This window comes from Pan paniscus, chromosome 5, assembly GCF_029289425.2.
Source record: "Pan paniscus chromosome 5, NHGRI_mPanPan1-v2.0_pri, whole genome shotgun sequence".
Taxonomy (NCBI): Eukaryota; Metazoa; Chordata; class Mammalia; order Primates; family Hominidae; genus Pan; species Pan paniscus.
In genome coordinates this window covers 54,166,310-54,194,197 of record NC_073254.2, presented here as the reverse complement: position 1 = coordinate 54,194,197, position 27,888 = coordinate 54,166,310, and the positions used below count along the sequence as shown (strand labels likewise).

Sequence of the window (27,888 nt, the reverse complement as noted above, 5' to 3'; positions counted from 1 at the left end):
ATAAAATACCTACAGAAAAAAAAAAGCCTAAGAGTTGCATGAAGCTATTTGATTGTAAGAAGTAGGATTCCTTGACAGAATATTGTATATGCAAGGGGTGAAAATTACTGGGTCAGCGGTAAAATAAAAAGCGTTACTTGGATTAAAAAGTTAGTTGGGGGTTTCCTAAGATAATAAAAGAGACCAACCAGTGGATCGGAGATGCACTGATTCTGCAGCATGAAGAGGCATCTCTTAAGCTGGTGCCACCAGAAGCAGATCCTGAGGCTAGGATTCCAGGGAAAGTAATTTGTTTGGGAGGTGAGTTCAGGAAGCACCAGGAGTGCAGTAGGGAAGTGAGAAAGCGAAGGAAAGGAAGGTAGGGTCCTTTAAAGAGCAGGTTACCACTGTAAGCAACTGGGACTTATTTCTACTGGTACCCACTGGAGAACTGTTAGGAACATGTCTCAGAGTTGTCCCACCCAATGGGCAAAGAAGCCAGGGTACTTGACCACTCCTGCCCATTATAGGTTGAAGGCTGCTTCTGGGGTGTTCACATCATGGCACTTTGAGCCTCACCTGTGTGTGAATTAAACTTCATGGAGGCAAGGTCTCCTCTTTACCTTTGTTCACTGTTGTGTTCCTGGCTCCTAGAATAGTGTCAGGTGTCTATTAGATACTCTGAGTATTTGTTGAGGAAGAGAATTGGCAGATAGAGGATGATCCTTTAGCACCTGTCAGCCTTCCCTTTATTGCTTAAATGCAGAGTGATGGGCTTTATTTCTTATAAAGCGAGTTTTATTTCTGTTTCCTTCCTGAAGTACTTTTTGGACAGAGATCTTTTCAATGACGAAAATCATGCTCTATAGACACCTGCTCTTTTGTCTAGGCCAGTGGTTCTCAAAGTGTGGTCTGTAACCCAGCAGCATCAACGTTACCTGGGCATTTGTTAGAAATGCACATTCTCAGGCCTCACCCAGACCTATTGAATCAGAACTATCTGTAGTTTAACAAGCCCTCCAGGTGATTCTGATGCACACTAAGGTTTGAAATTCACTCACCTAGGCCTACAGCTAGGTTGTGGGGTGATGCAGGTAGGGACAGATGATACCACTGGTATTTGTTGTTAGTATTCTTTCCTCAGAGATCCAAGATGTGCTCTAAACGACTTTACAATTCCGAAATTGGTATTTGTTTGTTTATAATTTACCTCCCACTTATTTCTAAAATAAATTAAAGCACCTTATCCTAAAGCCAGAACCGGCTTCATATACATGAGACCTATGTCATAACACAGGGCCCCATGCTCAGAAGGACCCACTCTTGATTTAAAGCACTATAGTTAACATTCACAGGAACGTTACAAGTTAAGAGAAATCTGAAACTATTTAGACTAAGTTAGGTACTTAACAGATTATTTTCAGAAAGCTGAACATTTTCTCTAAAGATATAATTGGGGAAGACTATATAACACATTGACTAAGAGCAGGGACTTTGGAGCCATATAAGTGCAGTTCAGATCCCAACTTTAATACTTATTAGCTCTATGTCCTTGGGCAAGTTATTTCATCTTTCTCTGTCCTAGCTTTGTTTTTTTTTTTTTTTTTTTAAGACGGAGTTTCACTCTGTCACCCAGGCTGGAGTGCGGTGGCACGATCTTGGCTCACTGCAACCTCTGCCACCCAGGTTCAAGCAGTTCTCCTTCCTCAGTCTCCCAAGTAGCTGGGATTACAGGCATGTGCCACCCCACCCTGCTAATTTTGTATTTTTAGTAGAGACAGGGTTTTACCATGTTGGCCAAGCTAGTCTTGAACTCCTGACCTCAGGTGATCCACCTGCTTTGGCCTCCCAAAGTGATGGGATTACAGGCATGAGCCAACGCGCCTGGCCTGAACCAGCTTTTTATCTTTAAGTGGGGAAAATGATACTGTAATATCTACCTCATTTGCCATGACAATCCAATGAGCTGTATGTGAAAATCACATGCCCCAGTATATGTGATTGCTCAGTAAGTACATAGTGCATGCTCAATGAGTATTAGCTATCATCCATTTTTGGCTCCCCACTGACATTTTTATAGAAAAGGATTTTCATCCCAATTCAGAATTTTACCAAGTTATGAATGTTTTTCTGTATGATTTTTTTCCCCCTTAACTCTTTTTAGATTTGGTTTCTCCCGAGGCACCAAAAAGTTTGCAATTTTATATCAGATCTTTAAGTCAGAACTTGAGGATACATTTACAAATAAACCAAAGATATTTCTAGTTATTATTTCTCACCTTGATAGCCTCCAAAAGAAAGATATAAAAAGAACACAAATAGAAGGCAAGGTGTTCTGGAAAATCCTTCCTATACAAATGTGTAGTGATTGATTACAACTGGCAAGATTTTTACTATAGTTATTTGACTTTATAATTGACTGGCAAAAGCAAAATCATACTGAAAATATGTTTTTAGTATGGTTGGAGAATATACAGCAGTAAATTTATCTCGTGCTTTATCACTTGCAGATCTCAATATCTTCATTTAAAAGTTCCTTTACTTGGAGCAGAGCACTTTTAGCAGAGTTTCTATCATTGTCAGTGAATTTGAGCCTTACTTTTATACTAGGCCATGTGTTTCTGGTCAGAATTTTTAGTGTAATTCTTGCTAAATAATAGGAACAAATTTACTTATTAATTGATAACACTAAGAATACATATTATTTTATATAAAGCTTTGCCAATGTAAGAGCAGTTTCACATATATTATCTCACCTAATTTTTATAATGACCCTATGGGTTGATAGACATTATTATTCCCATTTTAGATGAAAAACAGGGCCCTGAGCATTTAATTGGTTTCTGCGGGGTTACCCAGTAATTAGGTTGTGGAGCTGAAACTAGAATAGATCTCCCTTTCATAGTCTTTTGTTTCTTAAATTGCTTTATCACACCCAGCATTTATGTGTTTCATTCAATTTCATTGAAATCATCCTTGCTAAATTCACTAATGATGTTCATGTCACTGAATCAGTGGGCTTTGTTCAGTCTTCATCCCATTTTACCTTTCAGTAGCAGTCAGCAGTGTTAACTCTTTCCTTGTGGCCATGACAAATAGGCAAAATTGAGATGATTGTTTTGTCTTGGTGGCCGGGAGTGGGGGGGTTGGTGGATTTTGTCTTGGTGGCCGGGGGGTGGAAATGGGGGTGGGGTGGAGTTGGGAAATGAAAAGCAACTTTCCCTTTTACTGCTCACCTCCTGAGTTTTTTCTCCTGTGCTCCAGATGCCCAAGTACTTTACCTACTGCTTCCAACTCCCATGCTCTGTCAAATTTTTGCATGCACTAAATGACATTTCTTCCTTTTGTTTATAAAATTTCTTCATTCAGTGTAGCTGTTCTCAGAGGAAAATAATTAAATTAGATATATGAAACTTCATTTGGCATTCATTCTGCTAATATTTACTGAGTGTCAGCTGTATATCAAGCACTGCAAATAAGTCTAACTTTCTTAAAGGAATTTGTGTTATTAACAGAAAGATCCTGACTGCCTTGGTGGCTCATGCCTACAATTCCACCACTTCGGGAGGCCGAGGTGGGAGGATCGTTTGAGCCCAGGAATTCAAGACCAGCCTGGAGAAAAAGATTTTTGTTTACCAAAATTAGTCCAATTTCAGGCACAGCAATACATTGAAATGAAAGATATTAAGTTGTGTGAGAGACATATTGGGCAAGCATCCAATTATGTCATTGCCATACTTACAGTCCTCACAGCTTTTGATAAGGAAAAATGTTCTACCCAGTTTCCAGTGGAACTATGTTGTGATCCTGTGACACTGTCGTCTGCAGCCATGGCCGAAGGAATCTGAGTCAAGGGCAGCAAAACAAAGGCTGCCTGCTTATGGTATAGGAGGTCAATCTAGGGGCTAGAAGCATTGCCCAAATAGAAATGAGCTGGGGCCATCAGACTATCACTCTTGGCGGTGTGAACTGTGAAAATTTGGACAAATCAGGCTATTACCAGGAACAGAAGCTGAAAGGCATTCAGGTAGAGAAAATGAGAGTCTGGAAGGATCACTATGGACAAGGAGATGACAGTTAGGAATCAGCAGAGGCTATACTAGACAAAGGTAAACAAGGAGAAGGGTCCTAAGAGATCTGGAAGTCTGGAGGAAATTCCCATTTCCACATGCCCTCATATTCTTACAATTACCTTCCTTCTTGTTGGTTTTTATTCATTATATCAGAAGCATCTAATTAAATCAGGGCCACATTTTATAAGTAGACTTGATCTATTTTGTGTATACCAAATTTGTTGACCTGAGTAAAGATTGAGAAATTCCTTTTGAGTTCATATTGAATGTCCAAAAGCAAAATAATAGTTGTGTAAATGAAGTTTAATGCTTGAATCAGAGGATTTTATTGAGCCTAGTCTCTAGTGTGAAATGCAAAACCAATATTCTTCACTAGTGACTGCAGGTGAAGGATATGATGTTACTTCTCTGCTCAGAACCCTTCAGTGGCTCATATTTCACTCAGAGAAAAAGCCAGCTCCTTGTGATGGCCTAGAAGGAACTCTGGCTTCCTAGGCCTGGGCCTCGTGCAGTCCATTTGTTTTAATGCTCAGTGGTTGCTGTCTTGAAATTCTTAACAATTTTATCTTTGAACGTATGTTTTGTAAGTGAAGTCCCGTGAGACAACAAAGCATAAACCTGAACAGGGGAGATCTGTGGAGCAGCAGCACATGCAAGTTGTTATGCTCCAGCAGCAGTTTGTGCGCAGGCAGGCTTGGGCACAGAGCAGCATCCACGCAATAGCATTTGGCCCGCTGTATACACCTCAGAGCAGTCCAGGATACCATGGGGACCCCAGCAGGAGGATATCCTGGAACCTGGACCCAGATTGGTGGTAGCAGCTGTGACAGCATGAGCAGAAGTGGCAGTGTGGCCATGCCAGAGCAGGGCTTCCCGTGGGGGCTGGACCAGGACTTGCCTAGGAGGTGGCTATCCCATAGGTACCAGAGCCAATCTCTTTGTCCTGAGTGTCTGAACAGAAACTTTTGGAGCTCAGGCAGCAAACTTGATCAGTAAATTATTACAAAATTAAAGTGTGCATGTTAACATCGCAATAAAACATATCAAGAAGTTGTTAGAATTCTTCAGAATTTAGAATTATCAGTTTTGAAAACTGCTGCAACTTTGTAAGGCAAATATCTACAGGCTTAGAAATAAAAATTAAATTTAAAGGCTAGGTGCGGTGGCTCACACCTCTAATCCCAGCACTTTGGGAGGCTGAGGCAGGCAGATCACCTGAGGTCAGGAGTTCAAGACCAGCTTGGCCCTGTCTCTACTAAAAAATACAAAAGTTAGCTGGGTGTGGTGGCATGCGCCTGTAGTCCCAGCTACTCGGGAGGTTGAGGCATGAGAATGGCTTGAACTGGGAGGCAGAGGTTGCAGTGAGCCGAGATCGTGCCACTGCACTCCAGCCTGGGTGACAGAACAAGATTCCACCTCAAAAAAAAAAAAATTAAAATTATGGATACCATTTTCATGTAAAACTTCAGATGAACCAATTATTAATAAGGAAGACAATTTTGAAGTTAATTTTTTTCTTGTAATAGTAGATACAGTGAGGGAATGCATAAGCAGGTGTTTTGAATTATGAACTTACCATGAAGCTTCTTTCAGTTTCTTGTTCAACCTCCACAAGTGACAGGAAATATCATAGGAAACATTAAAATGCATTGTATATATTTACATTTAAAACAAAATTCAAACTTCCATGAAACTGACTTGCATGTAGGGTTAAATCTTTTTAGAAAAATTAGTTTGCAAGAATCATCAGCTTGAACATACTAAAACTTACATTTCGAAGTAATTTACAGAAATTTACCTTAATGTTGTCACAGTTTATAAAATACTCTTAGCTCTAGTGATAACTGAGATCAACTGAAAGATCTTTCTCCAAATTAAAAGTTAGCAAACTTTATAGAAAGAATGAATAAGACCTACTATTGAATAGCACAACAGGGTGACTATAGTCAATAATAACTTCAGTGTACATTTTAAAATAATTAAATGAGTGTAATTGGATTATTTGTAATACAAAGGATAAATGCTTGAGGGGATGTATGCCCATTCTTCATGATGTGATCATTATGCATTGCATGGCTGTATAGCCATATGTATCGCCTTAAATATTTACACCTACTATGGACCCACAAAAATTAAAAAGCTAAAAAATAAAAATGAAAATCAGAAAAAATGATTTGTGAGCTGGAATGTATCAAAAATAATTGACATTGCTTTCAATTATATCCATTGAAAATGAAGTTGCTAAAAATATAAACTTCAATGATCAAATAAATGAATATGTAGAAAAGTAAGCAAGGAAATTTGTGTGATCAGTCAAGATATATTAATAAAGTATTATTGTTTTATATTGTATAAAATTATAGCATCAACATATTATATTTTTGCAATTTGGAAATTTATCCCTTACTCATTTATTATTATTCCTCTAATTATGTTATCCCTATATTACAAATACTAAAATGTTTTTAAGGGAAAAAGTTTTATATTTTGGTACCTTTAACAGCACTTTTCCTCTACTTTTTCAACAAGGGGCCCTGCATTTTCATTGTGCACTGGGCTCCACAATAGTTTAGCCAGCCCTGCCAAAAAGGCCAGCTTCCATGATCCACTTCCCCCTTGTAAACAAAGGGGATCTTACCTTATAGTTTTGTTTTGTTTTTCTAATATTCTCCCTTCTGCTTACTCTGCTTCAGCTTTTAACATTCTGGAAACCTCTAGCCTTAAAGGCTCTTGCCCTGGCTGTTTTCTGTGTCTGGAATGCTCTTTCCCCACATACCCAGATAGCTCACACTGTCACCTCTTTAAAGTCTTTGTTCAAATGATACCTTCTTAGTGAGGCCCATTCTGACCAGGCTACTAAAAACTGCAGCCCATCTCTGCCCCAACCACCATGGCATTCCTCACTCCCCTACCTGATGCCACATTTTTTTTTCATAGCACTTATCATCTTCTAATATATAATTTACTTATGTGCTGTGTTATTGTACATTACCTATCTCCTCTGCTAGAATGCAAGCTTCACAAGTACAGGGATCTTTTTGTTTTCTTCACTAATGATTCCCAATCACATATAATAGTGCCAGCCCATAGTAAATACCCAGTAAATATGTGTGGAATGAAGCCTGAAACTACCAGTTAGACATGCAGCTGCTACGCAAGCCAAAATTATTCACATAACTGCAAGGTGTTTTTCCTTGTTGTGCAATAGGCAAATTAGATTCTTGATTCCTCAAATTGTTTACAGCTACTGCTTTTGTATTTCCATTGATTTTAATTAATGAAAATTCCCGTTATAGAGCCATGCACTGAATGTGTGCTAATTAAATAGTGTTGTTCATGTAATTGTAGCATATTTAGAGCCATAAAAAGCTTTCAGAGTGCTAAAAACTTTGTTATAAAAGCTAAAACAGTTGTAAAATAAGAAAACCCCAATGGCTGAATTCTTTATTTGCTTGTTAAGAATATTTATTTCTTAGGAAACCCTATTTTGCCTCAATCTAAATGATAATAGAAGTACAGTATATTTTCACTTGGGAGTGTCTGTGTTTTCACTCTGAGTTTCGGTGCCTAGCCAATTGTGTCAGGAATTATTCTTATTCATAAATAAAATATTCTTCATCTATGGCTCTGTCGAGATTTAAATGTATGTTTACTAACTTGTATTCACTCTCAAGCACTAGAATCTTTGGCAATCAATATTTCTTTTTCTTATAATTTAAGTTGTGTTTATCATAAGAACGCCACATTTTCTTCTTACTGAGACAAAAATCAGGATTAATGTTACAACTAGGCAGTATCCTTTTTAAATAAAATAACAAACTTCTTTTGTATGATTCTTTTTAAAAAATGGAATTGCTTCTTTAATGAGAGAAATTGTGCTGAAAGCTGCTATGCTATGTTTATGTATCTGGTAGAGGAAGTATTTCTATCAGTACATGAAAATCTGGATTTCCAAGGAAGCCACAAGAATAATGTAACATTTAAGTAGCAAGCCAAAGTTATTTTCTAAATGTTGATATGTAAAAACTGAATTAGCTTCTTGAAAAATAATTAGAAGGATGAAAATCATGGCAATAGTCTCATATCTATATTAGATGAAGTCATGCTGCAAAGATTTCCCAATTTCCATGTGATATTAATAATTATATGAGTAATATTATATGAGTAAACAATGTAAGGTGCTAAGGAGATATTAAGATAGACACTGAAAAGTTGTTGATGCTGTAGTTTCCCAATCTGTTTTATCCTTAATATGCCAGTGAACTTGTTAGGTCACATAGAAAAATGATCAGTCTAGGCCGGGCATGGTGGCTCATGCCTGTAATCCCAGCACTTGGGGAGGCCGAGGCAGGTGGATCACCTGAGGTCAGGAGTTTGAGACCAACCTGGCCAACACAAAGAAACCCCATCTCTACTAAAAATACAAAAAAAAGATTAGCCAAGTGTGGTGGTGTGTGCCTGTGATGCCAGCTACTTGGGAGGCTGAGGCAGGAGAATCACTTGAACCTGGGAGGCGGAGGTCACAGTGAGTGGAGATCATGCCACTGCACTGCAGCCTGGCAAAGAGAGCAAGACTCTGTCTCAAAAAAAAAAAAAAGAAAGAAAGGATAAAGAAAAATGGTTAGTCTAATATTAGTCTTGAGATCTTTTTCAATGACAAGAGATGGAAACCCCCTGCAAAAGGGAATTTATTGGCTTACATAACTGGGAAGTCTAGAAATATGTTGACTTCAATCTCAGTTTCCTCCATGTGGCCGACAGCACCAACCTGATAGGCTTATGAACCACGACCCTTAAGACAGGACATTGTCCTTTCTACTAGCTTCAGTAGAATTTCCATATGAGGATTCTGGAGTCACATCCCCATCCCCAGACCAATCACTGTCACTAGAGGCATGGAGCACTCTGATTACCTTGGCTTCCTCAACCTGATTGTCAGTCCTATCTGCACCATTTGGAAATAGGGGGAGGTTTCACCAAAGGACAGAAGTTGGTGATGCCAGAGAAGAGAGATAAGAAAACAAACTTGGTAGATAAACCTCCGCTTTGGGTTAATAGGAAAAGTAAACAAACCCAAATCAATTAGAAGATACCTAGGAGATATTTCAGGGTTGAGGACTTTTAGAGATGACTATAGAAAATAAAAAAGAGTAGGGCTTGTTCACATTTTGGCTGTACCTGTGGCATCTAACAATTTTTTTTTTCTAATTCTGCCATCTGTCTAACCATGGGAGGTTTACAGATACCTATACATTTTGAGTTGATTGTAGTTATACTAGATTTAAAAAAGAGCTAACATGCATGAGGTTCCTACTATGTTTCAGGCTGTGAATACTTTGAGATGTGTGTGTGTGTGTGTCCAGTATTTACACTGTACACACACACACACAAACTTTGAGATACACAGACATACACAATATCTCAAAGTATTTACAGCCTGACACCTAGTAGGAGCCTAGTTCATGTTAGCTCTTTTATAATATACATATTTATATATTATATACTGTACACACACACACACACACACACACACATTCTAGTTGAAATCCGTGAGGTGTAGATTCATCTGTGAAGAAAAACTTAAGACAATAGTGACTTAAAGTCATAACCACTTACTATTTCACATAAAAGAAACCTGCAGGTAGGCAGTCCAAGGCTGTATTGGCAGTTTTCTGGTCACTAGGGACTCAAGCGACTTCTCCCTTGCCGTTGCACCATCTTTATCACATCAGCTTGTGATACAGGATGTCCGCTTGAACTCCAGCTCAATTATGCACCTTCTAGGCAACAGGAAGGAAAAAGTGGGAGAAGAAGTTTGGAGCCCCTCATTTTTAAAGAGAATGTTTAGTACTATTATTTTTAAATTTTAGATTCAGGGGTACCTGTGTGGGTGTATAACATGGGTATATTACGTGGTTCTGAGGTTTGGGCTTCTAATAATTCCATTGCCCAAGCAGTGAACATAGTACCCAACAGGTAGATTTTCAACTCTTGTTCCTCTTCCTCCTTTCTCCCCTCCACTCCCCCTTTTTGGAATTCCCCAGTGCTTATTGTTCCCATCTTTGTGTCTTTGTATACCCAATGCCTAGCTCCCACTTACACGTGAGAACATGTGGCATTTGATTTTCTGTTTCTGTGTTAACTCACTTAGGATAATGCTGCTTCAAAGGACATGATTTCATTCTTTTTTATGGCTGTGTGGTATTCCATGGCGTATATATACCACATTTTCCTTATCCAGTCCACCGTTGATGGGCACCTGTGTTGATTCCATGTCTTTGCCATTGTGAATAGTGTTGTGATGAGCATACGAGTGTGGGTGTCTTTTTGGTAGAATGATTTGTTTTCTTTTGAGTATATACCCAGTATTGGGTTTTCTGGGTCTAAAGGTCATTCTGTTTTTAGTTCTTTGAGAAATCTCCAAATTGCTTTCCACAGGGGCTGAAGTAATTTGCATTCCCATGAACAGTGTAGAAAGATTCCCTTTTCTCTGCAACCTTGACATCTGTTATTTTCTGACTTTTTAATAATAGCAATTCTGACTGGTGTGAGATGGTATCCTATTGTAGTTTTGGTTTGCATCACTCTGATGATTAGTAATGTTGAGCATTTTTTATCTTGGTTGCCCATTTGTATATCTTCTTTTGAGAAGTGTTTGTTCTTTGTCCACTTTTCAATGTGGTTGTTTGTGTTTTTCTTATTTATTTGTTTAAGTTCCTTATAGATTCTGGATATTAGTCCTTTATCAGATGCATAGTTTACAAATATTTTCTTCCACTCTGTAGGTTGTCTGTTTGCCCTGTTGATAGTTTCTTTTGCTTTGCAGAAGCTCTTTAGTTCAATCGTCAATTTTTGTTTTTGTTGCATTTGCTCTTGAGAACTTAAGTTATAAATTCCTTGCCTAAGCCAGTGTCTAGAAGGGTATTTCCTAGGTTTTCTTTCAGAAATTTTATCGTTTGAGGCCTTTCATTTAAGTTTTTAGTCTACTGAGTTAATTTTTGTATATGGTGAGAGGTAGGGGTCCAGTTTCATTCTTTTTCATATGGTTAGCCAGTTTTCCCAGCACCATTTATTCAATAGGGTATCCTTTCCCCATTGTTTATTTTTGTTAACTTTGCCAAAAATCAGTTGGATGTAGGTGTGCAGCTTTATTTCAGGAGTGTCTGTTATATTCCATTGGCCTGTGTGTCTGTTTTTGTAATAGTACTATGCTTTTTTGATTACTGTAGCCTTGTAGTATAATTTGAAGTTGGGTAATGTGATACCTCTGGCTTTATTCTTTTTGCTTAGGATTGTTTTGACTCTTTGAGCTTTTTTTTGGTTCCATATGAATTTTAGGATAGTTTTTTTCTAAATCTGTGAAAAATGATGTTGGTAATTTGATAGGAAAAGTGCTGAATTATTTGATTGCTTTGGGCAGTATGGACATTTTGGTAATATTGATTCTTACAATCCATGAACATAGAATACTTTTCCATTTGTTTGTATCACCTATGATTTCTTTCAGCAGTGTCTTGTCATTCTCCTTGTAGAGATCTTACCTCCTTGGCTAAATCTAGTGCTAGGTATTTTTTTGGTGTGTGTGGCTATTATAAATGGGATTGCATTCTTGATTTGGTTCTCAGCTTGAATGTTATTGGTGTACAGAAATGATAGTGATTTTTGTATATTGATTTATGTATTCTGAGACTTTGCTGAAGTCATTTATCAGGTCTAGGAGACTTTCGGCAGAATCCTTAAGGTTTTCTAGGTATAGAAACATATCATCAGTGAAGAAATAATTTGACTTCTTTTTCTGTTTGGACGCCTTTTATTTCTTTCTTTTGCCTGACTGTTCTGGGTGGGACTTCCAGTCCTATGTTGAGCAGGAGTGGTGAGAGTGGACATCCTTGCCTTGTTGCAGTTCTTAAGGGGAATGCTTCCACCTTTTGCCCATTCAGTATGATGTTGGCTGTGGGTGTGTCATAGATGGCTTTTATTATTTTGAGGTATTCTTTTGATGCCTCATTTGTTGAGGGGTTTTTTTTACCATGAAGGGATGTTGGATTTTATTGAATGCTTTTTCCATATCTATTGAGATGATCATATTGTTTTTGTTTTTAATTCTACTTGGTGAATCACATTTATTGATTTGTGTATGCTGAATCATCTTTGCATCCCAGGAATAAGATCCAACTGATCATGGTGAATTAACTTTTAGATGTACTGCTGGATTTGGTTTGCTGGTATTTTCTTGAGGATTTTTGCATCTATGTTCTTCAGGGATATTGGCTTATAGTTTTCTTTTTGTTGTGTCTTTGCCAGATTTTGGTATCAGGATGATGCTGGTTTTGTAGAATGAGTTAGGAAGGAGTCCTTCCTCCTCAATTTTTTGGAATAGTTTTAGTAGAAATGGTACCAGCTCTTCTTTGTACATCTGGTAGAATTCTGCTATAAATCCTTCTGGCTCAGGACTCTTTTGGTTGGTAGATTTTTTTTTTATTACTGATTCCATTTTGGAACTCGTTATTGGTCTTTTCAAGATTTCTGTTTCTTCCTGTTTCAGTCTTGGGAGATTGTGTGTTTCTAGGATTTATCTATTTTCTCTAGATTTTCTAGTTTATGTGCATAGAGATGCTCATAGTAGTCCCTGAGGACCTTTTTAAAGATAATTATTGACAGTTACACACACCACATAGAGCTCATTAGCCATAACTTAGTCACATGGCAATACCAAGCTGTAAGTGACTCAGGGAAATGTAATTCTTTTAGTTGGGTGACAGTGTACCCAATTAAAATCTTGGGTTTTGTTACTAGAGAAGGAGAGAATAACTACTGGGAGGCAGCCAGGCATCTCTCCCTCACACTTTATCTCCTAAGATATGCATCAAGCATTAGTTATTGAGCTGGAAGACCTTGTGACTTGAGTTAGGAAAGTCTTAATATCTCTGGATTTGTGCTACTGTGGTGCCCTTAACAGCTCTCTTCCTTTCCTTGTTTAAGGCTTCAGTCAGACGAGCTAAAACAAAGTGGCTCCTGGAGGATATTCTCATAGTACCAACCTCCCAGGGGCATATGCGTACATTGATCTGGGCAGCGCAGCTGTACGCCAATTCCATGTGTGACCACTACTGAGTCATGCCCTTTCATTACCACCTAAGTGAATCCGTTCTTCCCTAAGGGAATTGATAGGTGAGAGTTGTTTATGATAGTTATATTTTTGATGCTGAGAGGCTACTTCATTTCTATCCTAACTAGCAGGTGCATTGCTATATGACTTTTAAAAGTGAGGCTTTTTATATTAAGTACAGTATACTCTTCTCTAATGAAAAAAAATATGGAGGATAACTCTTCTGTTTCATCTCATGTATTGCAAATCCTTTAAGGACGAGTAAGAGTACAATAGGGTTGTTTATTAGTTAACCATCAGTAAATTTATTAAAGTATAGGTATGGTAAAAATGTTTCTCCTTAGAAATTACTTGACAAAATAAGTAATGAATGGAGGTTCAGAAGTATCTCAATGATATAACCATCATTCTGTCACAGTTTTAGCTTATCGAGGAAGTACTTGGCAACTTACCTGATGTTATCAACCTAAGATTAGAAGTACCAGCAACAAGTGAGTGCAAAGCTTCCACAATGTAATTCTTCCTGTGCGTGATTCTGAATATCTATTATAGTGACCTCAAACAAAACCAGACTGCACAGTGTCTCCATGTAACCATCATGTTATGAAAAGAATAGCAATATTTACTTTGGGGAAAGTTAGGTGATTGTTTAAAAGTGAGTACAGACAAGCTGATTTTCTTTAGTTTTAAGTTTGAGCTTTTGTTGGTTTCTTGCTCTACCAAAATATTGGAAGATAAAAATGAGAAGAATCAGGGCAGGGGAGACAGGTTTGTTTGCAAGTTCTTTATTGACCAGGTTGAGGTGTTCTGAGGATGATGATTTACGTTTTTTCTGTACACAGTAAAGAGTTATTTCCTGAATGCTGAAGAATCTATGTTTTTGTTTTTGTTTTGAAACGGAGTCTCGCTCTGTTGCCAGGCTGGAGTGCAGTGGCGAGATCTCAGCTCACTGCAACCTCCGCCTCCCACGTTCAGGTGAAGAAATCTATGTTTTTATCTGGAGTAGTATCTTCCAAATGTTTTCCCTTGTATTGTTAATTAACACGTTAGTCTTGATTTGTTCCTTTTGGTTTGTTTTTGTTTTTTAATAGAAATGTACCCTGTATTCTGTTAAATTGGCCACGGTGTTACACGGTGACTGTAAGAAGTGAGAATTCATATCTCATTTTCTATCTCAGTCCTACAGGAACTGGATCAACCCAGCAAGTCTGCAGTTCCCAGGGTCTTCAGGATGAGGCACCAGTGCAGTTATGTAGTATTTTTCCCCCAAAGTGATATGTTTTAAACTGACAGATTTTCATTGTTCCATTTGATGCTAATATTTTCTTCTAACAATAGCTTTTCTCTTAATGATGCCTTTTACTTATGTAAACATGTTTTTCTCATAAAAACTTAAATAGTCATTTTGCTTTTTATTAATGGAATCACCACCAAGCAATCTTTATAAGATTGTCATTTATATGGCTACATTAAATAACACAGTTCTGTTTTCATACATAGAAATTCTAATAATATAAAAAATTATGTAGCCAAAAATATTGAAACATTTATACATGAAAAGCTTGAGTCACAGAAACCTAGGGTTGAAAGGAACTTCAAGGTCTTTAGCCTTCCTCCAAGAAATATAACTTACAAAAGTGAGCAGAAGTTTTTATATATTCACTTGCCCTTAGGCTCTTAATTTAACTCCACACTGAGCATTTTCGACACTGACTTGTTTTGAGAAAGGTTATCATAAGGGAGCTTTTCCGTTTCTGCTACCTCAAATGCATCTATCTCTTTTCTTAGCCTCTCTTCCTTTCCTCTTCTCTCAGAAATATTTCTCTTTACTATCCTTACTACATGGAGCTTTGTTTCCAGCTAAGTTTGCTTTTTTCAGAAGTTTATCTCCTAATTCAGTTCCAACCAGGGTTGCCAGATTTAGAAAATGAAAAATATAGGACTCCCAGTTAAATGTGAATTTCAGATAAATGGTGAACACGTTTTTAGTATAAATATGTCCCAAATGTTGCATGGGTCATACCCATAAAATCATTCATTGTTTCTCTGAAATTCAAATTTAACTGTATTTTATTGGACAACCCTATGTAAAACCCTTATCCCTGCAACCTTGTCTGTAAATTTCCTTTGCTGAAGTTCACATCTCCATCAGTGCACTGAACTACGCAGAGGACGCTCTTCTGTGGCTGCATTTTCCTCTGCCTGCAGCCATTTCCATCTGGATCCTGCTCTGTTCTCCCCTTGCTGGTTTCTCAGCTTACCTGCAGTCCCCCATTGGCCACTCTTCTTGAGCTGTCTCCTGTTGGTAGCACAGCAGTGTTTATTATGCTTGACACTCCTAGGTTACCTTGAGTCCTCCTTTACTCTTGTCCTGGACAATAACAATTCCTGTTCATTCTTCTTCCACGGGGGGATCTTTCCCTCCTTCCCTCCTCATCTTTACTTCCCCTTCCCCTTCTCCCTCCTGTCTGTCCCTGCTTGTCTGTTCCCTACACTGCCCTCATTCAGGTTTCTGCCCACCCACTTGCCCACCCAGCCTCCTGCTCTAGACACTCCCTGTCCAGGCCATCTTGCACTGCCTGGTTAATCATTCAGAAATATTGTACCAATTCTACACTTTCCCTCCTTCAGTGACTTACTATTCTCTGCAGAATGAAGTACAAGTTCCTTATTCAAGGACTCATATGCAGGAACTTTCCAGAATTGTCCTCTTCCTATTTCCCTAGTGCCATTGACATCGTTACTTTGCATCAGTGCCTACCACCCTTTCCGATACTCTCACTTTTTCACTATAATATATTATTGAAAACTCCCTTCGGGAAGTTTTAAATTATGTAATCATTTGGCATACAGATAAAAGGAAGCATTATTTTAGTTTATATCACTGTATTAGTAAATGTTACATTATATAGTTTATCCTAATAAAATGTAATAATATTCACATTACATAAATAGCAAGAAATGTTTTGACTTTTCCCTATTTAGCAAATGACACACACTTTCTTGTATTTGAATTAATTAGATAATTAAAAATGTGATTTTTAAATAAAATTTAAAATGGCACCTTTCATTATGTTTGGCTTCATAACCAAATATATACTGAAATGTACATTATTGTTAACCTATACTGACTGGGTGCAATGGTTGACACCTGAAGTTTTTAATTCCGGCACTTTTGGAGGCTGAGGTGGAAAGATTGCCTGAGCCCAGGAGTTTAAGACCAGCCTGGGCAACATAGCAAGACATGGTCTCTACAAAAATTTTAAAAATTAGCTTAGCATGGAGGTGTATGCCTGTGGGTCCAGTTACTTGGGAGGCTGAGTGGGGAGGATCCCTTGAGTCCAGGAGGTCAAGGCTGCAGTGATGCAGTGAGCCGTGTTTGTGCCACTGCACGGGCCTGGGTGACAGAGTGAGACCCTGGCCCTCCGAAAAAAAAGAAAAACAAAAAATAAATTATATGACAGCAGAATTCATGACTGACCTGATGTTTAATTCTTGCATTTTGCATTTTTATTTATTATTATTATTATTATTACTATTTTTTGAGAAAGTTTCTTACCCTGTCACCCAGGCTGGAGTGCAGTGGTGTGACCAGGGCTCATTGCAGCCTCAGCCTCCCCATGCTCAGGCGATCCTCCCACATCAGCCTTCCAAGTAGCTGGGACCACAGGCACACACCACCACACTCAGCTAATTTTCGTATTTGTTGTAGAGACAGGGTTTCACTATGTTGCCCAGGCTTGCCTGAAACTCCTGGGTTCAAGCAATCTCACCTCCCAAAGTGCTGGGATTTCAGGCATGAGTCACCACACGCAGCTGCATTTTGCATTTTTAAATCAAATCTCAAATCAACTAATATATTTTCATATTTGTTATATTTCTTTTCTCTTTTCTTTTCTTTCCTTGTCTTTTCTCTTTTTTTTGCAGACAGCGTCTCACACTGTCACCAGGCTAGAGTGCAGTGATGCAATCATAGTTCACTGCAGCCTCGAACTCCTGGGCTCCAGTGATCCTCCCACTTTGGCCTCCCAAATAACTGGGACTACAAATAAAAAATTATCCAGATGTGGTGGCGCACACTGGGCTAACTTTTTATTTTTCATAGAGATGGAGTCTCACTATGCTACGCAGGCTGGATTTACATTATATTTCTAAGTGTTGAGCTAAGAAAGTGGATTGCAGGTTGCTATTTCTAAGAATTTTCTACAGTGAATATCCTTCAGACTTAGATCATCTTTATTCACAATAAATAAAAAGCCAGATTGTATACAGTTCTCCACTTCCTCCTCATGACTCTCCATTTGTTTTTATTGCACAAGCCCAAGGCTCTGGGGAATATGTCTCAGAGGTGTACCTTACCACACTTCTCTTTATGGGTTTGGCTTGGTTACAAAATGCTGTGGCAGCTTCTTGGGAAATCTGAGAAAGGCTACTACTCGTTCCTGTGGTACTTCTTTTCTCATTCTTTTCTCCTGGGCCATAATATATTGAATAAACAATGAGTTCCTGGCCGATATCTATCAAATGAAAATAGGGTTCTATTCATGTGAACTTCTATCTCGGTGCATTTATCCTCACAACTGGTACTGATTAATATGATGTCATTACATTCATTACAGCGATATATATTTGGCAAAAGTAAGATGTGTAGTCATCAGGTGGTTCCCAGTACAGTGAAGTGCTTGAGTGGGATCTCTTCATTTGGCCTGCCATGAAGAGATCTCCTGTCTTCCCTTCTCCATCTGCTGTCTGTCCTGGTAGGCTGACCTGTGTGGGCTCAGTAACCTGCCTCCTGCCCTCTGGCCTCCCAGTGGGGTCAGCCAATGGGAAACCCCAGCAGGAGATCAGAGGGGAGGACAGTGAACTCAAAATATGTTTCCCCCTTGCATTCTCCCCTGCAAGGTCACCCTGGATTGGCAGTTTCTCCAGACTGAAGATCAGTTCCTTCTCAAGACCACCTATTCTGTAGAACTTTCTCACTCCTTTTGGATTCCAGTAACCTTTCAGGCCTATGGGGGTTAACAAATCTACTGCTAGCCACAGGTTTCAGCACTATGCTTTGTGGTTCCCCTGTATACACACACACACATCTTTGTCACAAGACCCTCTATGAATGGAGTATGCCATCTATTTCCTATTGGGGTCCTTGTTGATATAGTGCTTTACATGGAGTAATTAAATAATCCTCTCAACTAGAAAAGTATCCTCATTCTATGGAAAAGAAAAGTGCAGCACAGCTACACTCAATGACCTGCAAAGGTTGCGTGGCTAATATGTGATAAAGCCAGGATTTGAGCCCAGAAAGTCTGGCTGCAGCCAACGTGATTTTAACCTAAGTATGATAATATGTATAACACAGTTATTACATTGTTGCTTTAGGAATATTTATACTAACAAAATGTATTAAAATTAATCATGCTGATGACAGATAAGGTTGATCACCCAAATTATCATTCCTCCCCACCTAGCCCTTTCATCTGCATACTTCAAAAGATGCTGATTATTTTTTCCCTTTTACCCAGGAAAGAATGAAAGAATGATACTCTTTGATGTTAAGGAATAAGAAGTTCAAATTTTACTTATTACTTTCAGACCTTTTAGAGAACAATTCTTTGCCAACAACTAAGTATTCTCTTTAAAATATGAACTCTCAAAGGCTCAAATTTAGCTTCTTTCTTTTCTTAAGAGCCCGATGTTGGGCGTTAGTATTCATTTCTCAGAATGACCTAGTTTCTACATAATTTTGGTCCTGTCCGTTGGTTCCCAGAACTGATGTAGTCGTCATTTTGTTGTCTGCTTTGTGTTGGGGGATGTGTCTTCTTCTGCCCTGCCCCCTACTTTCACCACTCAGTATTCATTGTTCATTGTCTTCCATATTCATCTGTGGTGTTACCGGTCACATTTTCCATCCTCTTGGGCTTGTGTTGTGGCGCTGCTATTGAATGCAGCTGCAGTGTGTTGATTCTGGACTCTAGGTATCCTGGGTTGCTACAGAATACTGCTTCTAGATGACTTATTTGGCAGCTGAAATTTCTTCCAACACAGCATCCTCCTAAAGTGTAGCTTCATTTCTTCATGCTAAAATACTAAAAATAAAAAACCAGCCCTGTTCTTTATTTTGGGATCTTTGGATCATTAAAATGTCATAGAATGGTAGCCTGTAATTATAGTAGTCTCAGGTATACACTAGCTTTAAAAATGCAATTGGTTTCTAGGAGCTCAAAGAAGAAAAAAACATGCATTAATGATTCAGGTGTTCTTATTGTTAAAAAGAGTACAATAGAATGAGTGGTTGTTTATGCTTTGGGTCTTGGGTGGTTATTCTATAGTGAAGGTCCTGGTTTTGACAGATTTGTTCACAGTCATTTTTTTCTAATGTGGGGGGTTAGGTTATGAGAGAAAGCCAGGGTTTCTTTGCAGTTCACTCTTGCTTGCCTGGAATCTCATTTGATATTACCATGGGCTAAAACTGCCAAACTAGGGAATTTGGCCAGAAAATCGAATCTGTGAACACAAGCAATCATTTATATTTTCTCAAACTACTCACCTTGGTGTTGTATTTAAGACTTATTCTGAAATAAACTGTAGCTTTAAGACTATAAGAGAAAGCTGCTTATTAAAAAGTTTCCATTTGCCATGTGATTGGCATAATTAGCATCTTTTCCATCAAATGTTTTTGCATAGAGAAAGTATATTTTAAGTGCATTTTCAAAGGTTTGTTAAAATAAAAGGGGTAATTCTGGTTGCATCTATTTTTCAAGGCAAATTGCCAAAAAAAGATCAATGTAGTAGTGCCTTTTGTTTAAAAAAGCATTTTACATACATTTGAAATCCAGACAGATCTATTAAGCTAAACACCTTACAAAATATGATTTATTCAATTGTCCTGGCAAAGACTTAAGAAGAAAATGTCATTTTGAGCTCTTTTGTTTATTTTCATCAAAAGGCTCTTTCATCTGCCATCCAAATAAGAAGATATATTTATGTACAGAGATGGTTTAAAATCCAACCCTCATTATGAAAGAATAAAATTTCAAAAAAAGTCATTAAAAATCAATTAAAACAAAAGTAGATTTATGCAGCATATTTTTGCATTGTATTCATTAAAAACGTCAGTATCTGTGAGTTTAATTTGCTACAAAGGAAAAGTAAATAAAGAGATTGCCCAAACAGAGGGGAAAATAGGAGTAGAAGTTTTTCTAGAGCGTTGGAAAGTTGGAGGGGCTATGACCATTCAACCATCAGTTCTGTCTGCTGGCAACTACTGTGCCCCATGTGGGGTTGGACCTGTGGTCAAGAAACACCATTTAAGCCTTCCATTTCTTTTCCTGTCATATACTCAGCAAAATTTCCCCTCTGGTTAAACTCGATCATCCACCTACTCTATCTCTATGGCTGGGCTGCTGAATATTGCTGGAGTAAAATATTAACTGAGATGATTGAACTCACTATAGACTCATGCCTGCATATTTCAAATGGGCACTCAGTGCAGACTTACAGTCCTAATACGCGTTTCTGGTATGTTCACCTTCTCACTGTCAGAGATGACTGTTTCCCAATTTGGTTCTTCTCAAACTTCCTACATTCCCTTCCCTTGCTCTCACTTTCAGCTTCCTCATACTTCGCTGAGTAAATAGACCTAACCAATCAAGTACAGCCTCATTCTCCCACATCATATCTGCCAGCCTGCATCTGCACCTAATTCCTTGGCCTCCCTCCTGTTACTGTAGTCAGAGCTCTACTGTCTCTGCCAAAGGCCAGTCCTCCATTTGTTTCCTGAGGCCTTGTGGTCTTGCCATCTCAAGTATATTGCACTTGCAGTTTTCTTCTTTCCACAGCATCGCTGATTTTTCCAATTCTATGAGATCATTCTCATTAGTACATTGTAGTATCTGCTCTCTTAAAATAAAACAATGACCTTCATTTACTCTCATCCCTTCTAGCTATTTCCCATTTCTGTGCTCCCCTTTTCCACAAAAACTACCTGAAAAGAGTTGTCTGTCCTCTTGCCTATACTTCACTTCCTATTTATTTCTGGACCCTCTCCAACTGGGCTTCTGTCTGTCTTCTCTGCCCTGCTGAGACTGTTCTTGCTTGTTAGAGTCATTAGTGATATTCATGTTGCCTGAAAGCATGGTCATGTGCCCATTCTTGTCCTATTTGATCTTTAAGCAGCATTTGACAGGGCTAAATTTCTTCCTCCTCCTCTTTAAAATACTTGTTTACTCTTAATTTTCTTTCTTTTTTTTTTTTTTCGAGACAGACTTTCACTCTTACACCCAGGCTGGAGTGAAGTGGTCCAATCTCAGCTCACTGCAACCTCCATCCCCCAGGTTCAAGTGATTCTCCTGCCTCAGCCTCCAGAGTAGCTGGGATTACAGGCAGCTGCCACCACTCCCAGCTAATTTTTTTTTTTTTTTTGAGACAGAGGTTTGCTCTTGTTGCCCAGGTTTGAGTGCAATGGCGTGATCTTGGCTCACTGCAAACTCCGCCTCCCGGGTTCAAAGTGATTCTTTTGCCTCAGCGTCCTGAGTGGCTGGGGTTACAGGCATGTGTCACCATGCCCAGCTAATTTTGTATTTTTAGTAGAGACAGGGTTTCTCCATGTTGGTCAGGCTGGCCTCGAACTCCCAACCTCAGGTGATCACCCACCTTGGCCCCCCAGAGTGTTAGGATTACAGGTAATTTTTGTATTTTTAGTAGAGATGGGGTTTCTCCATGTTGGTCAGGCTGGTCTCGAACTCCTGACTTCAGGCAAACCACCTGCCTTGGCCTCCCAAAGTGCTAGGATTACAGGCATGAGCCACTGCACCCGGCCTACTCTTAATTTTCATAACATCATACTGTGGTGGCTATGGAAGTGTCCTGTGTCTCCGTTCACGAGTATCTGCTGCAGGGCAAGAGCTGACTAGCAGCCTTCAGCTACCATACCCCTAGATTGAACACAGTGGAAACACAATCCAGGCTTCCTTGGAGTGTTCCCAGTCAATAACTGAGCATGATGGGGATACTAGAATTGGAACATTCTTTCATTACATGAGAATCTTCTAATTGGCAATGTTGAATCCAAACTCCCCTTTGACTAGGTCAAGTCTTTCTTAGAACTGAGCTCTTCGTATCTAATCCTTACTATCCCTGCCTCCTTTCACAGATGTCAGATCCACACCAGGTCTGAACCTCTCATTACCTAATCCTACTTCCTCCTCTTTTATATCTCTCTTGTACATCTAATTCCATCTTGGTGTCAGATTTCCAGAGGATGACCCAAACAGATACACACTATCCTATTCCCTTACCCACTCGGCTGTTCTTCTGTCTTCTTTGCCTATTCCTCCTCTCCTTCATGAGCCCTTAACACTGATGGCCCCAACCTTGGACCAAGTCTTCTCTTCTTGATCTCTTTATGATCTCATTCAGTTCCATGACTTTGAATATAACCTTTATGTCATTGATTCTCAAATCTGTATCTCTAGCTCTGATCTCTCCCCATTACTCCAGACATCTGTATCTAGTCACATTCTTGACATCTCCACTTGGGTATTTATGAACATCTATAAGTTGGTATATTTTAAGGAACTCTTGATCCTCTTTATCCAAATCTGTCCTCCCTCAATTATCCTTTTCTTAGTAAATGGCTCCAGTCATTCTGATTTGCTCTTTTCCTCATCTCCTTTCAGCAGGTCCTGTCAACTGAACTCTAAAGTATCTCCCGAATCAATCAATTTGTCTCCATTTTCATTACTGCCACCCTAATCAGTTTTGCAGCAATCCTCTAACCCTTCACTCTCTTGGCCACTTATAGTCCAGTCACCACTCACTAGCCAAAATGAGCTTTTAAAAATGCAGATCATATCCAATCATCCCCCTGTTTAAAGTGCTATAAAGGCTCTCTCAAACTTTGCATAAAACTCAGACTATACCTTGTTTGTAAAACCCTGCCATCTGGCCTCTACCAGCCTCTCAGACCTACCTCTTCCTTTCCTTTGCCCAGGCTCAGCAGCTTTCTTTTGTTTCCTAAAATAAGACAAGATTGTTCTTGCCCTTTGGCCTGTTACCTTATCTCTAAGTGTCCTTCCTCCTTATCGCTTAGATCTCAGTTTTACTGTTACCTCCTCAGAAAGGCTTTGCTGACCTTCCAATCGCATTAGAAATATCTAGTCACGGCTGGCGCGGTGGCTCATGCCTGTAATCCCAGCACTTTGGGAGGCTGAGGTGGGTGAATCACAAGGTCAGGAGTTTGAGACCAGCCTGACCAACATGGTGAAACCCCATCTCTACTAAAAATACAAAAATTATCTGGGTATGGTGGCACACACCTGTAATCTCAGCTACTCAGGAGGCTGAGGCAGGAGAATCGCTTGAACCCAGGAGGTGGAGGTTGCAGTAAGCCGAAATTGCGCCACTGCACTCCAGCCTGGGCAACAGAGCAAGACTCCATCTCAAAAAAAAATAAAAAGAAATTATCTAGTCACATTGTAGTGCATTATTTTATTTGCATTCTCTTCATAGTTCGATTATGCACTGCATAAGGACGTTTAGATCATTGACAGACCACATATACAAAAGTTATCCCATAAGATTATAATACTGTATTTTTACTGTACCTTTTCTATATTTACATATGTTTAGAGACACAAATGCTTAGTACTGTGTTACAGTTGCCTACAGTATTCAGTAAAGTAACATCCTGCACATGTTTGTACCTTAGGAGCAACAGTCTATGCCCATATAGCCTGGGTGTGTCGTAGGCTAAACCATCTAGATTTGTGTAAGTACATGCTATGAGGTTCACACAAGGACTAAATCTCTGAATGAAGGATTTCACAGAATGTATCACTATTGTTTAGCGATGCATAACAGTACTTATGCTTTCTGATCTTTTTCTTGTTTATTTATTATCTGTCTCCCTGATTCATACATAAGTTCCATGAGAACATGGTTCTTTTCTGTCTTCTTATTACTGCATTCCTAGCAGTGAGACCAGTGCCTGACACAGGATATGTAGTAAGTATTCATAAATATCTGTGGAATGAGTAAGTTGACAGAATTCAGTATTTCCCCTCGATGAGCATTTTTTTTCTCTGAAAGAAAAAAATGGTGAATTTTCCAAACCTTACATACCCCTGTAGTTCTTCCTACATTCATCATTCCCTAAGATGTGCTTTTCTTTGGATTTGTACATAATGCCAATACAGTTAAAATCCCATTACAGTGAATTCCACGGGGCATGCTATTGGCTTTGTTATAGCAGAATTTGTCACAGGGCCAGAAATTGCATTTCCAGTCCACAGAAACTAAAGATGAAACTGCTTATTGTCCATTTCTCCGTGGAATTGGGAAGGGAAGAGTTCTGACTCTGAAATGAGAAGTGAGATCTATCTAGTGAACCTCCTGCCTCTTCTCTAGCCTCCCTGATATTTTACATGGAATGTTGGCTTTGGGTTTTTTGTTTGTTTCTGGCTGAAGGATTTGAGTATTGAAAGAAGTAAGGGTAGTTGAGGAAGAGAAAAAAATTAAAAGGCAATTATGATTTGTTGACAAGAAAAGATTCTAGAGTTATTTTTTTAAAACATTAAGGTAAATAGTATTCTCTCCTACTTTTTTTAGCATAAAAAGCTACATCCTCAGGTGCTGTTTTTATACATGAAAATATACATGAACAAGGGCCAGAAAATGAAACAAAACAAAACAGAATACAGTTCCTATAGTGAACTATTTGGTGTTGACAGTTTGTTGTAAATAGAGAAGTGAAGGTCTTTTTGTTTTTGCTTTTAATTGGGTATTCTTCTGAAATATGGAAACAGCTTGGTTATATTATGAAGATCTTTCCTTCATTGTAATGGTCATTGTGCTCAAATCAGATCATCAAAATTTTGCCTTAATGTTATAGTATAAAAATGTCTTGAGTTACTTTTTATTTTATTTTATTTTATTTTATTTTATGTATTTATTTGCCCAGATTCAACTTCTCGACATTGAATTACTTTTTGAAGTCATTTATTAAGAACTTTTATTGGCTTTCTCAGACAGACACATTTATTCCCTCTTCCTTGTACCCAAAGTACTTGATACATGGCCTTTATCGTATTGTAATTGTATTTATCTGCCTGTGTCCTGTACACTGACCATACTAAAGACAAGCACTGTGTTTTATTCACTTTTGCATTCCCCACCTGCAGTCCTTCTTCTATTCCCTATTTTACCTAATAAAATGGGACAAAAAGGGTTTTAAATACATGTTTATGGAATGGTAGCACCACTTCTGTAGCTACCTTAGCTTATTGCCTTACTTTTATAACCACTTACTACATCTTCTACTGGCCTTTTTAGCAAAGCTGCTGGCTTAATGACCACCTATTTCTAGTCTTTGTCAAGTTGTCAGAGTAGCATGGGATATTTGTTTCACTGCCTGTTAAACTGCATTCTCTCTCTTTTAGTTCTTAGATTAAGGTCTTCATTGATAAGCCCATCATGTCTCCCTCTACTATCTATCCGTGAGAAAGGTAGCTGACCCATTTCCCTTCTACAGGTTCATATATGCATTAGTGAATTTTCTGTTGGTGTTCTCCTGTTTACTGTATTGAACTCTAAGTTGTTTGAAGGCCTATGTAAACCAGTCAGTGCATAGTCACTGAAAGCCAGAGCTATGATGGGTACAGCGGGAATTACTGACAAATATTAAAGTGCCATGTCTGCTCTTAAGAAGCTGATAGTTTGCTGAATTAAAAACTAATTATACACCCGGGCATGGTGGCTCACGCCTGTAGTCCCAGCACTTTGGGAGGCTGAGGTGGGCGGATCACTTGAGGTCAGGAGTTCAAAACCAGCCTGGCCAACATGGCGAAACTTTGTGTCTACTAAAATTACAAAAATTAGCCAGGTGTGGTGGTGTGCCGCTGTAATCCCAGCTACTTGGGAGGCTGAGGCATGAGAATTGCTCAACCCGGGAGGTGGAGGTTGCAGTGAGCTGAGATCACGCCACTGCACTCCAGCCTGGGCAACAGCATGAGACCCTGCCTCAAAACAAACAAACAAAAAAACTAACTCTACTTGTTTTATTTGAGATGCCAGAACTTTTAAGATATACTGTTAGGTTATAACAGCTTCCATGTAAGAAAAGAAACCCTGCCAGCCAGGCATGGTGGCTCACGCCTGTAATCCCAGCACTTTGGGAGGCCGAGGTGGGCTGATCACGAGGTCAGGAGATTGAGACCATCCTGGCTAACACGGTGAAACCCCGTCTCTACTAAAAAAAATACAAAAAATTAGCCGGGCATGGTGGCATGCGCCTGTAGTCCCAGCTACTCGGGAGGCTGAGGCAAGAGAATTGCTTGAACCCAGGAGGTGGAGGTTACAGTGAGCCGAGATTGCGCCACTGCACTCCAGCCTGGGCAACAGAGCAAGACTCCGCCTCAAAAAAAAAAAAAAAGAAAAAGAAAAGAAAAGAAACCCTGCCATATATTATCTATGCATTGATTATAAGGCTGATCTCCAATTCAGAAACATGGACATTCTGGATAGTATTCCATGGAGAGAGAATGACATGTTCAAAAGCCAAAGGGAATTTCAGAAGAAGCCAAAGGATCTAAAATCCTACTGGACAGATGACTCTTCTGTTAACTTTTCTTCCTTGCCCTGTCCCCCACCGTTCCATTTCTAGGTATCTCACCCCTGGTGGTAAGGTAAGCATCAGTGAAGATAATACCGCCCTAATGCATCCCTTAAAAATGATATGATGTAAGCAGATTAACTGGACTCTTTAAAAAGAGACTGAGATATCATAAATTTGGCCATGTGAATTCATGTATCAGTACACACAGCACTGTTTTCCACACAAGTAGGTACAGTTAGTACCAATTAAATGATGGCTTCCTTTTGTCTTTATCTGTTTTTAATAACAGAACTCTAATTATATATACAAATTGATGTTTGGGCCAAGTCTCTTTTTACAAAGATGTTAGTTGTAAATTTAGCCCAACATATTATTTCAACGTGTGCTTTGTAACTTATTCTTCCTTTTAAAATTCTGCTGTCATTTGTTTGTTGAACATCAGTATGTAATTTTTTTATTTTCCTCTGCAGTGAATGTCTAAGAGGAAATACTGCTCTCTGGAAGAGGGTACTGGGGCCTTTTATGATTTATTTCTTCAGTTATTTTATTCCATGGTAAAGACTCCAAAATGTTCTATTGTAAAGACTCCAAAATGTTATAGAAGCTTGAATAGTTTCAAGTTAATTCTTTTAAAGTCTAGCCTTTTGTTCATCTTTCAAACTCAACAGTGTCCTGACATGTCTGAGGTTTAGGAAAATTTGGCTCAAGTTGATGAGGGGGTCTAATATAGGTCTTTGTTGCTGAGTGAAATTCAGTGGTTTTGGCTCATGGGAATTTGTGCAAAATTGTTGGTTCGTTTGATTTGGTTCCCTTTGGGCTACACCCATGAAGTTTTCTTTGGGTTTAGCTTGGTGATCCCCACCCCACACCAAACTCAAAGTGGAACACAGTGGGAATGTTGAGGTTTATACCTCAAGCTATAACTCATCCTAGAGCTTTACCCAGTTTTGAAAGAAAGAAAAGCCTGGCCTGTATTTTAAATCTGTAAGTGAAATATTTATTGAAACTAGACTAAACAATCCCAGAGTCAGTTGAGATCTTAGAGGTCATTTGACCAAACTCTCCACCTGACACATGATTCCAAGAGTCAATTTAAAATTGTCTGAAGTCTTTTT

General features: G+C 38.8%; 1 protein-coding gene across 3 annotated transcripts in view; it reads left to right on the top strand.

Annotated features, from left to right (window-relative positions):
• KIF6 (kinesin family member 6) overlaps positions 1-27,888 on the top strand; it is a 389,937-nt gene that overhangs the window by 20,467 nt on the left and 341,582 nt on the right. The window contains exon 4 of one of the 3 annotated variants that reach the window (XM_024929327.4): positions 14,340-17,413. The exons of the other annotated variants lie outside the window; for them this stretch is intronic. Coding sequence (XP_024785095.1) covers positions 14,340-14,436 — 97 coding nt within the window. The 3' untranslated portion in view covers positions 14,437-17,413. Of the gene's footprint in view, positions 1-14,339; positions 17,414-27,888 lie in introns of those variants that run through there. 3 annotated transcript variants of the gene reach the window in all.